At 42.1% G+C, this 16,031-nt stretch overlaps 1 protein-coding gene across 1 annotated transcript in view; it reads right to left on the reverse strand.

Moving 5' to 3' along the window:
* Positions 1–2,410: 2,410 nt before the first annotated feature.
* The window catches only part of Tm9sf2 (transmembrane 9 superfamily member 2), a 54,006-nt gene continuing 40,385 nt past the window's right edge, over positions 2,411–16,031 (reverse strand). Inside the window, exons 12-17 of the mRNA XM_028868268.2 lie at positions 15,141–15,198; positions 12,930–13,089; positions 12,008–12,159; positions 10,781–10,892; positions 6,583–6,754; positions 2,411–3,096 (exon numbers count right to left, since the gene is read on the reverse strand). Coding sequence (XP_028724101.1) covers positions 3,029–3,096; positions 6,583–6,754; positions 10,781–10,892; positions 12,008–12,159; positions 12,930–13,089; positions 15,141–15,198 — 722 coding nt within the window. The 3' untranslated portion in view covers positions 2,411–3,028. The remainder of the gene's footprint in view (positions 3,097–6,582; positions 6,755–10,780; positions 10,893–12,007; positions 12,160–12,929; positions 13,090–15,140; positions 15,199–16,031) is intronic.

Raw genomic sequence — 16,031 nt, forward strand, 5'->3', positions numbered from 1 at the left:
GGGATTTTTTTTTTTTCTCAAACCAAGCAGAAAATTAGGTATATTTAAAAACTGCAAGGAAAAGCACTGAACACAGAGAAGGGACCAGTGAGCGATGGGCAGTCTAGTGACTGCCGGAAAAAGCTTGAAAAGAGGGCCACCTTTATGTAGCATTGGGCAAGATGATGGACTGCAAAGAACCACCTTCATCAGTGCTCAGGACAGCCTTGCTAAACAGCTCCATTAGACATGGACCCAGGGAGAGGTTTATCAAGCACACTTCTAGCAGGAACACATCTCAGACCTGGTACCAGGTCTTTACACACTCCCGGTCCCTTCACAAAAGATTTCAGGCAGGCTAGCCCATGGATGACCCCTGCACTCTCGGGCTCCGATCACTCAGAGGTCTATAGGTGCTGTGGGTTCACCAGCACATCTCCAACAACTCACGGCAGCTCACTCGGGCAGACCTGTCAAGGCTGCAGTTTTCTCCAGTCCTTTTTCATTGTTTTACTTCCTTACCATCCTCTCTTCATAACGACCCCTCCATGCTTTTTTTAGGGGTGGGTGGGTGGGTGGGTGGGATGACACAATCTCATTCTGTACCCCAGGCTGGCCTTGAACTCACAGCAATCCTCTTGCCTCAACTCCCCAAGGGCTGGGATGACAAGCATGAGCCACCATGCCTGGCCCCAAATTTTTTTTAAAGGTTTGTTTAATTATCTGTGTATATGCACATGAGTTCAGGTGTCTCCAGAGGCCAAAGGAAGGTGTTGGCTCCTCTGGAGCTGGAATTATGGGTGCTTGTGTATCTCTTAACATGTGTGCTGGGCACCAAACTTGGATCTTCTACAAGAATAATGTATGATTTTAACTGCTGAGCCTTTTCTCGTCCTTCAAATTTTCTTGTAACACTTGTATGGGCTAAACATTCCTAATCTGAAAACCTAAAATCCTAATTTGTGTGTGTGTGGTGCTGGGAACCTAAACTGGGACCTCAGTGTCTGTTGGGCAAGCACTCTACCAGTGTGGGTCTGAGGGGTTTTTTCTCAAACCAAGCAGAAAATTAGGTATTTTTAAAAATTGCAAGGAAAAGCACTGAACACAGAGAAGGGACCAGTGAGCGATGGGCAGTCTAGACCCCCAATTCAGAATTTCAAACTTTTAGAACACTGATAATAGTTTCAGATTTTAGATGTTGAGACTAAGCAGCTTCAACTGGATAAAGGCGATGGATGCAAACATTCTTAAATCTGAAACCTTCCCATGAGAGTGTGTGGAACGTGCCTTGTTTATAAAGAACACCAAAGGCAGACCAAAACAGCCAGTTAATTGTGTTGAATCCTGATTGTTCACTGCAGCAAAATTAAAAGAAACTTTGCTCCACTAAAGTCAACCTGGTGTCTTTGTTGATAAAAATAGATGCTTCCTGTCTGGTCAACCAGCCTATTCTACGGTACCAGTTACAGTGTAAGAGAGCACATAACTGAGAACTTTTAAAACGCTATATCACTGAACTTGAAAAGCAACAGGCTGTTCAGTTATGAGACAGGGTCTCAATCTGTAACCCAGGCTAGCCTCTGCATGCCATGTTCCTGCTGCCTCACTTTCCCGGGCTGGGATCCAAGTGTGTATTGAACACACTTGGTCCAGCTGGTGTGTACAATCTCTTCAGTAAGGCCCGGCAACGTGAGTGACAGCTAGTAATCTCAGTTTAAGTTTAAAGCCAATGTCTGATGTGTTCTCATAAGTAGTCAGCAATGAAGCCCTCAATACAGAAGCCATTTACAGACAGAGAGAGATTCACATCTTTGAAACCACCTCGGCTTTCTGTATAAATAGATTCCAATTTGCCAGACGTATATGAGTATTAGTGATTTCCTAATCTAGGACAAGAGTTGTTTGTGAAATGTAAATTGAACCACTGCCATCGTGGGGACGAAGGTTGCTAACTCCTGCGAATGTGCTGAGACCATGGAGCCTAACTCACACCGTGTGCAAGGAGTCTGCAATCCAGGCTGGCTTCCAACTCACCATGCAGCAGGATAGACCAACATCATCCTCATGCCTCCACCTCCAAACCATAGGCATTACAGAGGTGTGCCACCACATCCTGCTGACTTAAAATAAGTCAAGAATATAAACTATTAATAGTAACAATATAAGGCCTGCATTTAAGTTCTAAATGTGTCATTTATCTGACCAGACAGGCATGACTACAATTTCTATCATCCTTTCAGAGTGGAAATTCAGATCTGACAAAACCCAAAAGACTGAAATTTCACTTCAGTGGAAAGTGAGAAAGCATTATATTAACAGTATTCAACAATTCCAGATAAAATATATATGCAAATCACTCCAAACATCTGTGGTCAACAGATTTATAGTCATAGGATCTCCTTAAACACGCAACAGGGAATAATGCAATGAAGACATTTTTACAATATTTATTAAGATAACAAATTTATAAATTCAAAGACTCAGAGGCACATAGTTTAAAAGGCCAATACCATGGGAATAATGAAGTCAACACAGAAGAGTAAGAAGATATGAACAATTACAACCAATACAAGATTTTTAAAAGCCACATTCCCCCCAATGAACATGTCATAGGAATCATCCTTCAAAATTACCATGATAAAAAGTTATTTCCTTCAAAGAAAAATAATTCTTTCCACCTACCGAGCCTAGAAAATCCTATTTACAAGCAACTGTCCAGTCTTTCATCAATATTATGGCCTCCTCTAATCTGCCATTAGAAGTATTGAAAAGTTTATAGCTATTGTATTTACAAATGCACATAATATTTAAATTTGCTCTTCATTGAGAACAACTGAATATATACTTAATCCAATCACAATACAAATGCTTTAGTGTTGAAATACAACTTGTGGGTACAGGTGTGTGGGGAGAGGTGTACTTAGAAGTATGTTGTTTCTGAAGGATTACTAGGCCAATAAGTCTGAGAAAACTCAAGGTAGTCACAAACCAAGTCTTTGTTGATGAAGATTTAGTTTATTTCTGTTTTAACTGGACACACTGGGCTTCCTCAGTCAACCTTCACCACACTGTATATTTTGGTGACAAACCAAAAGCATGCAAAGAAGCCAATTGTTCCTAGAAAAGAAAAGAAAAAACAAAATAAATCCCTTTCAAAAGAAGTTCATTAGTTTATACCAAAAACCAGATGTAAAACGACTGGGTCCTTTAAAAAGAACACAATTTTTCAACTTTGATGAGCCAGGAATATAACACAGCTCCATGAGCTTGTTTTTGAAGAATATTAAACCACTTAAATTCCTTACAAAAACATGTAGAATTTCTTATATTGTAAAATTACCTAAATTTTCCATAATATACATTATTTTCTTTTTTTGGGGGGGGGGTGGGGAAGAACAGGGTTTCTGTTGTAGCCCTGGCTGTCCTGAAACTCTCTGTAGATCAAGCTAGCCTCGAACTAAGAGATCTGCCTGCCTCTGGGATTAAAGACATGTACCACCAATGCCCAGCTGTTTTCCTTTTTATATATGTCACTGAATTAAAAAATGAAAATATATCAAACCATGATCCCCATTTAAGACTATTTTTATAACAAACTGGAACTGCTACCATATTTTTACCACAATCACAGGATAAATAATAAGATTTTTGTTTGTTTGTTTTGCTTTGTTTTGTTTTCTAAGACAAGGCTTCTCTACTTAACAGTCCTGGCTGTCCTGGAACTCGCTCTGTAGACCAGCCTGTCCTCGAACTCACAGAGATCCATCGCCTCTGCCTATTGAGTGCCGGGATGTTTTCTAAGTATAGTTGCTAGGAATTAACAGCATTCAGTGAGCTGCAGTAAGAGAATCTAGATGTTTCTGCAGTATATGCAAAGTGATATGAGCAGGGTAAGAACAAGGATGCCCCAGCAGGAGACGACAGGCAGCGTGGTTCTGTGCAGCCCTGGGCTGTGACACGCACACTGTGTATGGTGAAAGGTAACTGGCACCTCTGAGCCCACTGCTTTTTGTGTTGGTGTAAGAAGGGCTTGGACACGGCCTCTCAGACGCCAGGCGAGCACTCGACCTCAGCTGTGTCCTCAGCTCCGCACACCCTCTCTCTGACACAGGGTCTCACTAGGTTATCCAGGGGGTCTTGGACTCTTGAGTAGTTAGGATTCTAGGCCTGCACCATCACCCCACTCCAAATCCATTTCCTGACCACAGTAAAGAGACGCCTCCATCAGACGGCTACATAATAACACAGGTGCCTTCATTTTCAGCTACCTTCGTCAGTCTAGACTCTGAAGAATTGAGCTCTATGGGGATCTTCTTTCAGCATGACCAAAACAAAGCTCAAAGGAGTCTTGTTGGAAGTATGGCCAAAATAAAATCTACTTTCTGTGATATGACATGTGGTATTCTTTCAAATCAAAGTTGTTGAAAAGTGACTTTTATTTTGACTGTGCATGTGTGGGTTAGTGTGGAGGTCAGAGGCCAACTTTGGGGCAGTTCTCTCCTTCCACCATTGGTTCTGAGGATCAAACTCAGGCTTGAGTGGCAAGTGCTTCTATCCCTTGAGGCATCTCACCAGCCACAACAGAAGCTCCTTAAACTATGGGCTGTGGCTACATGACGGTGATTTTCAACCTGTGAGCGTGACCCCTTTGGGGGTTGCATATCAGATATCCTGCATATTAGATATTTATGTTATGACTCATAACATTAGCAAAATTACAGTTATAAAGTTGCAACAAAGTAATTTTCTGGCTGGGGGTCAGCACAACATGAGAAACTGTATTAAAGGGTCACAGTGTAAGGAGAGTTGAGAACCACTGCTACATGTAATCATGCAATTAGGAGTATGGTCATGTAATGGTAAGAAAAATTTGGTAACAGTGAAAGGTTTCCAAATGTGTAATGAGTGAAAATTAACCAAGATCCAACGTGAGCCGTGGTAGCAGTGCTCGTCGGTGACGTGCCACACTCCACCGCAGCCTCACACACAGTGTGCGCACAGTCCCGCGTGCACATGCACTATGCCATCAGGCCACACACCACCAAGGACGCGGCCTGGACACCCCAGCTACAGCACATTTGTGAACTGCATCCTCTTTAATGTACCTAACAGTTTTCTGTTCTTAAAAGAAGGCTATTACTCCATCGTGGAAGACGACAGACTTTCAATGTTTTCTTACTATTATTTCTCAGCATATCACATGGGTGTATCTTTGGATTATAGCACGTTAGACAAACAAACACATCTATTTCATTTAGATGCACATTTTCTTTAAAGACTCCATTTTCATTTTTAAGCCATGTGTTTGTGTATGAGCATGGGTAGGTGCCCTAGGATACAGGGGAGTTGGAGCTACTTTGCAGATCGTTTTAAGCCACCTGTCGTGGTGCCAGGACCTGAACTCAGGGCCTCTCAAAGAGCAATATATGCTTTTGACCACACAGTGATCTCTCTAGCCCTTGCAAAGCTGTTTAATCTTTAATAAATGGTTACATTATACACCAAAGAGTTACTTTAAAAGATTGTCTTTATTATTAATCAGTCGATGTTGATTTGAGCCCCGTGTAAACCACGCTTGCACTTAGTGACCCTGACTCCGACTGCTCTACAGCAGCATGCATTACACTGTAAGACTCCACGACGTTGTCAATACTGTAAACCACGCTTGCACTTAGTGAACCTGACTCAGACTGCTCTACAGCAGCATGCGTTACACTGTAAGACCCCACGACGTTGTCAGTACTGTAAACCGTTTAAGAAATAAATGGAAGCAGATTACTTTCCTTAGGAACAACTCTGGGAAATGCCCAATAAGTAGGGTACAGACACACACATACAGGGGACCCATATGGCCCCCATGAGAGGCTTCTGTTTAATGTCCCAACAGGTCTTCATCATTATTTTAAATATAACACACAGAAAGTATTACACTTTCTAAATCTATACACAGTATTTGGAACAGATCTGGGAAGTTATAAACGTTCCCATATCCACCCTTACACTGGGCATATGGTGAGGAGGGGTTAGGTGAAGGTTGTGTGCTGGTGCAGAGCGCTCAGTATCACTTTTTGGATCACCAAAAGGCTTGGGAAAAGGTCAGGCTTAATTTCACAGACCTAATGGTGAAAATACAAACGTCACATCACCATCACGGCAAGCCTAGGGGCACAATGTCCATTCTGAAAAGGACAGCTTTCCTTAGACTACAGGCAGTTACGTCCGTTTTTACGTAAAACAGGGTCAGTGTGGAGTTCCTCTGGATGAAGCTTTTGGAGTGCGCCCCACACCCTCCGACAGATCCCTTCCTACAAAGCGAAGCCCACAGGTACATGACACTGCTGTTTTAGACATCATGTAGCTGACTAGGGCCCAGGATCGAGATCTGTCTCACAGCGCCAAGATCCACACCCAAGCCCAACCTGTGTGACGTATGACCTCACTTCCGTTCTCGCATTTTCACTTTCCTGAGCTACAAACACAAGCCGGCATGCCAAATGACGCTGAACCGGGCTGAGGCTCAATAGGGGCGTAAGGAGCAGAGACATTCATGAAGGAGGAATAAACTGAATAAAAACACATTAAAAACCACCATTTATGTCTTACCTGTAAAAAGAAAGAAGATCAAAACCATTATCATAGTATAACCAAAGTACAGGATTGTACTTGCTGTTCCGGTGATCTGAAGTTTCGAAAAGAAGTAGTGTATGGCGTATATTAAGAAATAAACCGCAGTGAAGCCACTGGTGAGGAAGGAACGCCACTGCCAGTGATAATCCTAGGTGGAGAGGGAAGCAGGGAGTGACAATTCATTCCTAACATCAACAACACAGAGCTAATAAAATCACAAAGCCAGAGCGTTCAGTGGAAGCCCCAACCTCACTGCTGCCATAGTTGCTGGCCGACTGAACTTTGTGTATTTCCCACCTCATTAAAGATGCTCAGAGGCACACTCTTATTTGTGTATGAGAAAATATCCAACAGTTTATGAATAACAAAGGATCAGATTATATTTGAAAGCTTATGATTCTGAAGGAAAAACAAAGTACAAAATCCCTTTGACAGTTCAAAATTAATATTCATTTTATTCAACTTTACAGTTCAGTCAACTCTACACAAGAGCAATTTCCTATTAAGGCCTGGTTGAGATTTACTTCCAATTATGACACATAATTCCAACAAGGTAGGTGGTTAGGACAGCTATTCTTGCTTTACATAAAGTGGTTTATAGCACAGCAGAGTATCTTTAGAAAAAGAACACTTTCCAATCTCTGCTACAATTGGGAATATGTGAAAAAAAATACTGTTTTTTAAAAAGCAAACTAAGAGCTGAGTATATCTATAATCCCAACACTCAGGAGGCTGAGACTAGCCTGTCTACATGGTGTATCCAGGCCAGACGAGGCTTCGGTGAGATAATGTCAAAAAAGAAAAAAAGTAAAAACAAAACCACCACAAACAAAATAAGCAAAACAAGATCAGGGGAGAAAAGCACACATAAACAAAACTCTAACAAGATCAGGAGGAAAAGCATACATAAACAGAGCTCTACTACAGTTGATCGAAGAATTCATCAATGTTTCCGAGCACTGACACCTCCACACAAAACCAGGCAAGGGCACGGATGTGCACACACTAGGCAAGCGCTCTACGTCACTGAGCTACCCTCCAGCCCAGGGGTGTTTATACACCAACAATGGACAGACAAAGGACACAAAAATCCCTAGAAATACCTTTCAAAAGGGATTTCAAACGTTTATATGCCAAAAAGTATAAAACATCATGACATAAATGACAGAAAACCTAAATAAAATGAAAAATATATGCTTGTGTTTGTACACTGGACAACTTAACAACTAAGATGCTACTATCTCCATGATAGTCTGGATGAGTGCAGACCCCACCAACTGTTTAAAGATCCAGGCCAGGTCGGGCGGTGGTGGCAGTGCACGCCTTTAATCCCAGCACTCGGGAGGCAGAGCCAGGCGGATCTCTGTGAGTTCAAGGCCAGCCTGGGCTACCAAGTGAGCTCTAGGAAAGGCGAAAAGCTACGAAGAGAAACCCTGTCTCGGAAAAAAAAAAAAAAGATCCAGGCCAGATAGCACAGTGCTGGCTGCACAAGCATGGAAATCTGAATTCTAGCTCTCAGAGCTCATGTTGATCTTGCCCAAGTGTTGAGCTCCTGGTTCAGTAGAAGACACTGTCCAAAAATTAGGTTGGGTAGTGACAGATGGCATGTGACAAGCACCTGCAAATATAAGTTCATACACAAACACCAACACACACAACTCAAAGATCTTTTACTGTGACAGAAAGGCTGGTCTTCAAATTTCAGATGGAATTACAAAGAATGGCAAAATATACTGATTTATTTTACACACAGCCAGAAGACTCGCCTTTCTCTAGTCAAAGCCTACAATGAAAACTCTGACAGCACAACAGTATGGCAGACAACACCCTACAGATGATGACAAGAGAATGGAAAGTCCAGAAGTGAACTTAAACATCTACGGCCAGCTGATTTTCAGCAAGGTAGCCACAGCCAAGACCATTCAATGAGGACAGAAGAATTTCTTTATCTGGCAAGAAACGTTATCATGACATTAAAATGCAAAAGCAACAGAAGAAAAACATTAGGTAAGTAAACTGGGGGAAAAAAACAAGCCTCTCTGGAAGAATATCAGGAAAGTGAGAAGCACCAAAGAATGGAAGAAATGATCTGAAGAAGGCTTAGTATCTAGGGACATATAAGACAATTGAAAAATGGGCAGGACTGAACAGACATTTACCAAAGATACAGTATTCCTGCTCAAGGAAAGATGTGCAACACCATCAGACACTGAACACAGGAATCCAAAGGAGACAGCCCTGCATACCCACTGCACAACTAGGCCAAAGAGCCAAGGAGGCCCAGACTGGAAGAGCTGATGAAGACTTAGAGGACTAGAATCTGTACACTGCTGGTGGAAACATGAAGCAAAGAATCATCACATGGCAAAGCATCCAGAAGAGCTAAAACACACTGCAGTACTGTGGGTGGGCGTTCACAGTAGCATATTGACAATGCCAAAAGGGGGAAATACTCACATGCTCGCCAGTGGATAACCGTATACACAGACGTCACACATACAGTGGAATATTATTCAATCACAAAAGGAATAAAGCACTAAATTACGCTAGAGTAGAACCCTTAAAAATTATAATTATTTCCTCTGCTTTGACTTTTTTAGAAATTTATTTTTTATTACTGTGTATGTGTGGTGTGCATGGATACCTGGGTGTGCTCAGGCACATGTGTAGTGATCAGGACAACTGCGTAGAGTGGGTTTTCTTTTTGCACCTTTACTGTGTTTCAGGGACTCAAGTCGTCAGGTTCTTTATCTGGCTAAGCCATCTCCCTGACTCCAGAATCTTTTCTGCTTTTTGTTTTTGAGACAGGGTTTCTCTGTGTAGCTCTGGCTGTCCTGGAACTCATTTTGCAGCTAGGCTAGCCTCAAACTCAGAGATCTGCCTGCCTCAGCCTTTGAGTTCTAGGATTACAAACATGTGCCATACCATGTTCTCTTTTAGAGACAGGAAGCAGACTAGTTAGTGGGTGTCAGGATCAGGGGAAGAAGGAAATGGACAGTCAATGCTTATGGGGTTTCTATGTGTAGAAAGAGTGAAAACATTTTAGACTCAGACAAGAGGAGAGAGTTGCACAAACATGCTAAGTGCCAGTCATTTTTTTAACTTCCAAAACGTGAATTAAACTTAAATGAACAAATAAAAGCAGAACAAAAAACTCAGTTTAACAGATTTTATCTGTATAGAAAGCAACTGAAAGAATGGATCTAATGATCGGCCAGGCTGCGAGCTGCACACACAGCCAAGGACAGCTGCAAATGCAGCCCTTCACAGAACAGAAAACTGAGAGGAGCAGAGCATGAGTAACCTAAACACTTGGTTCTTGGCATGAATTTTGTAGATGACACCATGCTTCAATGTCAAAAGGCTGGACGCTCTAGAACCTTACCAACCATTCTATCTCTGATACAATGATGCTAACATTGTGGTGTAGCCATGAACCATAACTCATCACAATGTAATCATTGAAACTTTTCCATGAACTTTGCTACTCCAACTACTTATCTTTTTAGAAAAAAAAAAAAATGTTTTTTTGAGACATGGTTCCTCTATGTAACTAACAGTTCTGGCTGTCCTGGAATTAGCTTTGTAGACCACGCTGGCCTTGAATTCACAGAGATCCACTTGTCTCTTTCTCCAGAGATTAAAGGCATGTACCACCACCACCCAGCTTAGAAATATTAATTATGTGTGTATGTGCCTGTCTGAATTGTGTACCACCTATGTAAAGGTGCCTAAGGAGGCAGAGTCACAGGTGGCTGGTTTTCTGTCACTTGATGTGGGTGCTGGGAACTGAACCCTGGTCCTCTGCAAGAGCAGGTGCTCTTTCCACTGAGCCATCGCTCCAGTCCCCAGTTACTTATTTTTTACCAATTTTTAGAACTCAGAAACATCCATAAGAATATTAATTTTTAAGTCAGATAGTCATAAAAGTCAAATGCAGTAAACTATAATATGCTTGGGAAATTAACATTCTAAAACCTTTAAATAAATACAAGGAAAAAGAATATGATCTTGATTCAATCCTAAAGAGGCCTTCTTTTGATTTGTGAATAGAGGTCAATTTCTTTGATAATAAACATGTATGTAGAGAAATTATCTCAACAACACTCAAGCTGAAATATGCCAAAGTTATAATACTGCCTATAAATTAACATTGAATACTGCTAACACGTACCTCCGCACATAGGTGGAAATAGCAAAGAAGTATAGTTGCTTCAGAACATGTAATAACCAAAATGATAAACACCAGAAACAGGAAGCCAAACATGTAATACATCTGATGTGACCTGTAATCAAACATGTCAGGACACAATGATATAAATATTTTGACACAAAAAAATGACATATTGTTCATTCTATTTTGAACTAGGAAGGTTATCTTTTTTTCTCAACAAATCAAACAAGATAATCTTGCACAGGTTTGGTGACGGAGAGGGCTGAGACAAGGAAGGATATGGTGGCAATGCCATCAAATTTTAGCCTCCTGTTCAGGTAGACCCTGAAACCACTATTCAGGAAAATGTGGCAAGCCTGTTTACCTACTAGTGAGTCAGCAATGTTTGAGAAAAACATGATGGAAAGACACAAACTAGGGGAAAAAAAAAACCACATCAGCACACAAGGCTTTAGAATGTGGAAAACTACTATAATAACTGGGAAGGAGAGATACTCTAAGCACTGACAAAGCTCCTGTTTATTTCAATCTTGGCACAACTGTGATACGTGTCCACACAACTAAAAGTGATCACAATACACTACCACTCAAACACACTGCAATACAGAGGCTCAAAATTACAGTAATTTTCCATGACATGGAGGCACATGCCTTTAACCTCACCATTTGGGAGACAGAGGCAGACAATCTCTATGAGTTCAAGCCCAGCCTGGTCTACATAGCAAGTTCCAGGCCAGTCAGAGATACGTAAAGAAGCCCTACTTCAAAAACAACTTTCCCACAGGAACAAGAAACAGTGAATTCAGGATATGAGTAACGGTGCAGAACTTCCAGGTCATGGTAACCACCAGCCCTTTTTCCAACCTCCAACCTCTTCCCATGAGCACTCAAGCTCTTCTCTCTGCAGCAGTACAATTACTTAAGAACATGGTTAGGAAAGACCTGGGCTGGGCTTCTGCCACACAGATCATATTCTGCGGATACAATCACTCAGCCACCCAAATCTCATTTTCTTCTCTGGAATCCTGAAAGTTATGTAAGAATTAACAAGAGTAAGAAATGTAAGCTTTCAACTAGTGTTAGCTATCATCACTGCTCCACTCTTCCCCAAGGAAAGGTAACCTTTTGGTTTGTTATCAGAGCTGTTTACACCTGTGACCCACAGACACCAACAGTCCCTCCACGTACAAGGATAATGAGGAGGAGAGGACTCTGTCCTCAGCTTACCAAATGCTATTCAGAATGAAGAAAAGCTGTATAAAGATGCAGCCGAAGGGCAAAATCCCCCCCATGATGATACCAGGCAAGGGCTTTGTGTAGAATGACTGTTCAGGAATCTGACGAGGAATTTGATTGGTTCGAACTGGGTGTTCAATGGCCTTCATAGACAAAAAAAAAAAAAAAAAAAAAAAAAAGGGATTCATAATCAAGTAGCTATTAAAATACTCTCAGCACATCTTTTTTTTCTTCCTTCCATATTAATACTACTTGACATTGGAAGTCTATTTAAGTCATCAAATTGAAATATGTAATTAGAAGCACTGAATCAGACATTGCCAGGTCTAGTCTGCCTACTGAACAGGCTAGGCCAAAGCTTTTTCTTGTGTTCCTCTACTGACATGGCTTTACACAAAGTAAGAAATCAGAAAAGACAATAAAAACGGCATTAATAAGGCAAACTCTGGATTTTCATTTTAATTACACACTTACTGAAGAATACTGGGAAATGGGCAAAAATACGCTTATTACAGCCCTGCCCCCAGTTTACTTGTTTACGAGTGTAAGTGGGGGAACACTGCAAACAAAAACAAAGAAACCGTATGCCTGGTGTGTGGTGCATGCCTGTGTGCTAAGCATTCAGGAGGTGGAAGTGGGGAAAAAAGCTTGCTACAGAGAACTCGCCTTTAAAAACCCAACATTCCTGGGAACTAAATTCTTATATTTTTGGTTGTGAGCCTAGCTTTTAACAGCTGAGCCGTCTCTCCAGCCCTAAAAACCCAACATTCCTAACACTATTATTTCATGAACTTAGGAAGCCTTGATCTTAAGGATAAGTTTACACCTTGTGACATTTTTTATGGTATCTTTGAAGGTAGAATAGACTAATTTCCTCAGCTGAAACCACTGAAGTTAGCACCTAAGAACTCACATTCTTCTTAAAGCCAAAGTATGCACCAATAAACGTCAAAGGCACAGATATGCAGAACCAAAGGGCCAAGATGGCAACCAGCGTGCCAAAAGGAATGGCCGCCGAAGAGCCTTCCCCCCAGAGGATTAGGTTCATTATGAAGAAGTCAGCAAACACAATCCTGAAAGACAAAAGTCAAAAACAAAATCAACAAGGGACAGTCACCTGCGATTCACGTTACAACATTAGAAAGAGGACAGAGAATAAAAAAGGTGGAATTTCTAAGTCATGGGGCTCACAAAATTTAAAACTTTACTACAAACTGCTAAATAGCTTTTTCGGCTGCTCTGACCAATTTAAACTCCAACCAGCAGCTGATGAAGGTTGCCTTTCCTCACATTTTCATCACAGTTAGCACTGTTGTAACTTGCATTTCTATGGACAACTGCAGTGAGCATCTGGCCTTGCTGGCTCTGGCATCACTTTTGCACTTGCTGGCTCGGCACCCTGCCCACTCTTCATCTGGGCTCCATGTTTTCTGCAAAGTGGCTGTGCATTACTTCTACACTCCAGTCACTAATTCCTTGCTAAACATCACGCTTCCCCTTGAGCTTTTACTGAATTGAAACATCTAAATGTGTGCAGTTATACTTCCACCCAGGCTTTCTAAGTACATTTCTCAATTAGCAATAACTGTGCCTTGGATAAACGGTACTGCCTATGATACTGCCACTGCTCAAAGCTCCCAAGTATATTTTTTAAAACAAGGCTGTTAGTCATAAAATACATTCTTTACACTATCTTTCCACACTGGGGATGGAACCTACATCCTTGTATGTAATACTTAGCATATATAAGGATGTAGGTTCAATGCCCAGCACAGAAAAAAAAGGTCCGAGCAGTGGCAGTAAGAGCCTGTTCCGCCCACCTCCCCTTAGTTTTTTTGAGACAGGGTTTGTGTAGCTCAGGCTGTCCTGGAGCCAGCTCTGTAGACCAGGCTAGCCTTGAATTTAGGGATCCGCCTGCCTCTGCCTCTCAAGTGTTGAGATTAAATAAAGGTGTGCACCACTGCCTGGCAAGACCCAGTCTTCTAAAACAGTATAAACCCCAGAAGAGCTGCGAGAGACGGCTAGAGGAGGACTAGAGAGGAAGACACCGACAGCCCCGAGGACAACCACTTCCAGATTTGAAAACGGGAAAGCCACTATCAATTCCAGTGAGGCAATGGGAGAAAGTACTGATGACATGAGTTTACACTGCACCATGTGCGCAGGGTAAACGAGAACAGGAGTGTAGACTGTTTGCTGGGGTGGAAAAGAAATATGCACCAGCAGGAAGATACTCAGGGGAGCTCTCTCAGGAGCTGGAGAGCTAAGTGTCTTCCTAGGAAAGAGTCATATGCAACAACACAAGGGGAGCACCAGGGGGCGTCTGACTGAAAGACCCTGAGGGAGCAGACAGACAGTATTGGTGAGCCGGTCACAAGGTGGTCACAGAAGCAGCCATGACGAAGAGTGAACTTGAGAAGAGTATGCAGACTGGATCAGAACATGGCTGAGACGCATGTGGGTCTCATGGAGGTCAGTTACTAAGGGAGTGTGTGCTTCCAGTGCTGGTCTACGAGACACTGCTACCATCACGCTTGTTTCCTGGGGAACAGCCCTTCTGCTAGACCCTTGTGTGCTCTCACCGCACTGCGTGTCCCCAGAAACGGGAGGATATGGCACACACCAGGTGAGAACAGAAGCACCTCTCAGAAAGCCGAGGCTGTTTTGATTTGTGGCGTTCGTTAAGTTTTGGGACACGTCACTCTACATAACGGAGTATACCAAACATTGGCAATACATCTGATGAAAACCCCACACCGGCCTGTCTGGGCACCCTTCAGGGAGAAGCCCTCCCTGAGATCAGGTCAAAAGCTTTACTGCAACCTTATATGGCAAAATGTCAGGACAACTGCTGCAGACTAAGAGACAGACAGACTTTCTGTCAAGGGAGGTGCTAGCTAGCCTTTTCTCCCTCATACAAAAGAAAGCAACTGTTTGTTGTATCTAAAGATAATTTTCATATATAAGGTATATGGTATCACTCAGCACAGGTATACTAAATATTCATGTTATCAGTTTTCAAAACTTAAATGCTTTCTTAGATACCTGACTTAGAGACATAAGGGACTGAAAAGGCTGGAGGAATAAGAGATGATCATTAAGAATTACTGAAAAACTCACTTACCCAGGACAAAGAAATGATGTCAACAAAACATTTGTTTTCCACTTCTCGCCCCCAAAGGCTAAGGAAGAAAACAAAACATAAGCACAGATTTTTCCTTCAGAGCAAACCAGTGCTCACACCCCAGATGTTTGTCAGGCAGAGACCCTCGCACATCTCAGTGCATGGCAAGAGGCTAAGCCACCCAGATCTGGTCTCATTTATTGATGCCACAGAGCAAACAACCCCTATGCCAGCATCGATGAACTGCCTGGGTGTGGAAAGGACACAGGGGACTCTTGCCCACCTGTGCTCAGTTCTAGAATCTGTTCCACATCCCTCAAGCCTAACTTGCAACATCTTTTTTTTTTTTTTTTTTTTTAAAGATTCATTTATTTATTTTGTATGCAGCATGTATGACTGCAGGCCAGAAGAGGGCACCAGATGTCATTACAGATGGTTGTGAGCCACCATGTGGTTGCTGGGAATTGAACTCAGGTCCTCTGGAAGAGCAGTCAGTGTTCTTAACCTCTGAGCCATCTCTCCAGCCCACTTGCAACATCTTTAATTCCACAGTAGGTCTGAGTGCCCGGGGCTCTCTAGTACTGTGGTTTCTGGAGCGTGGGTGGGGAGAGGGGTGTGGCATCAGGAGACTAAGAAAAAGGGCCAGAGCTTCTGACAGAATGAATTTGCTCACCCAATTTTTACTTTCCTTTACTTCTCTCTAATTTTTTCCTTTCACTTAAAAGTATCAAATCATGAACTGTGCAGAGTAAAAAGTGACATTTCTTCTCTGTTCCCAGTTTAAACTGGGTGTGAAGAGTTCTCTTTTTTATTTGAAAAACATTTTAATATCATTTATAAGCAAGTGTGCATACACTACTTACCTTAAAGGAAAATGATAAAATTAAATGA

The sequence above is a fragment of the Peromyscus leucopus genome, chromosome 9, assembly GCF_004664715.2.
Source record: "Peromyscus leucopus breed LL Stock chromosome 9, UCI_PerLeu_2.1, whole genome shotgun sequence".
In the NCBI taxonomy this organism is placed as follows: domain Eukaryota; kingdom Metazoa; phylum Chordata; class Mammalia; order Rodentia; family Cricetidae; genus Peromyscus; species Peromyscus leucopus.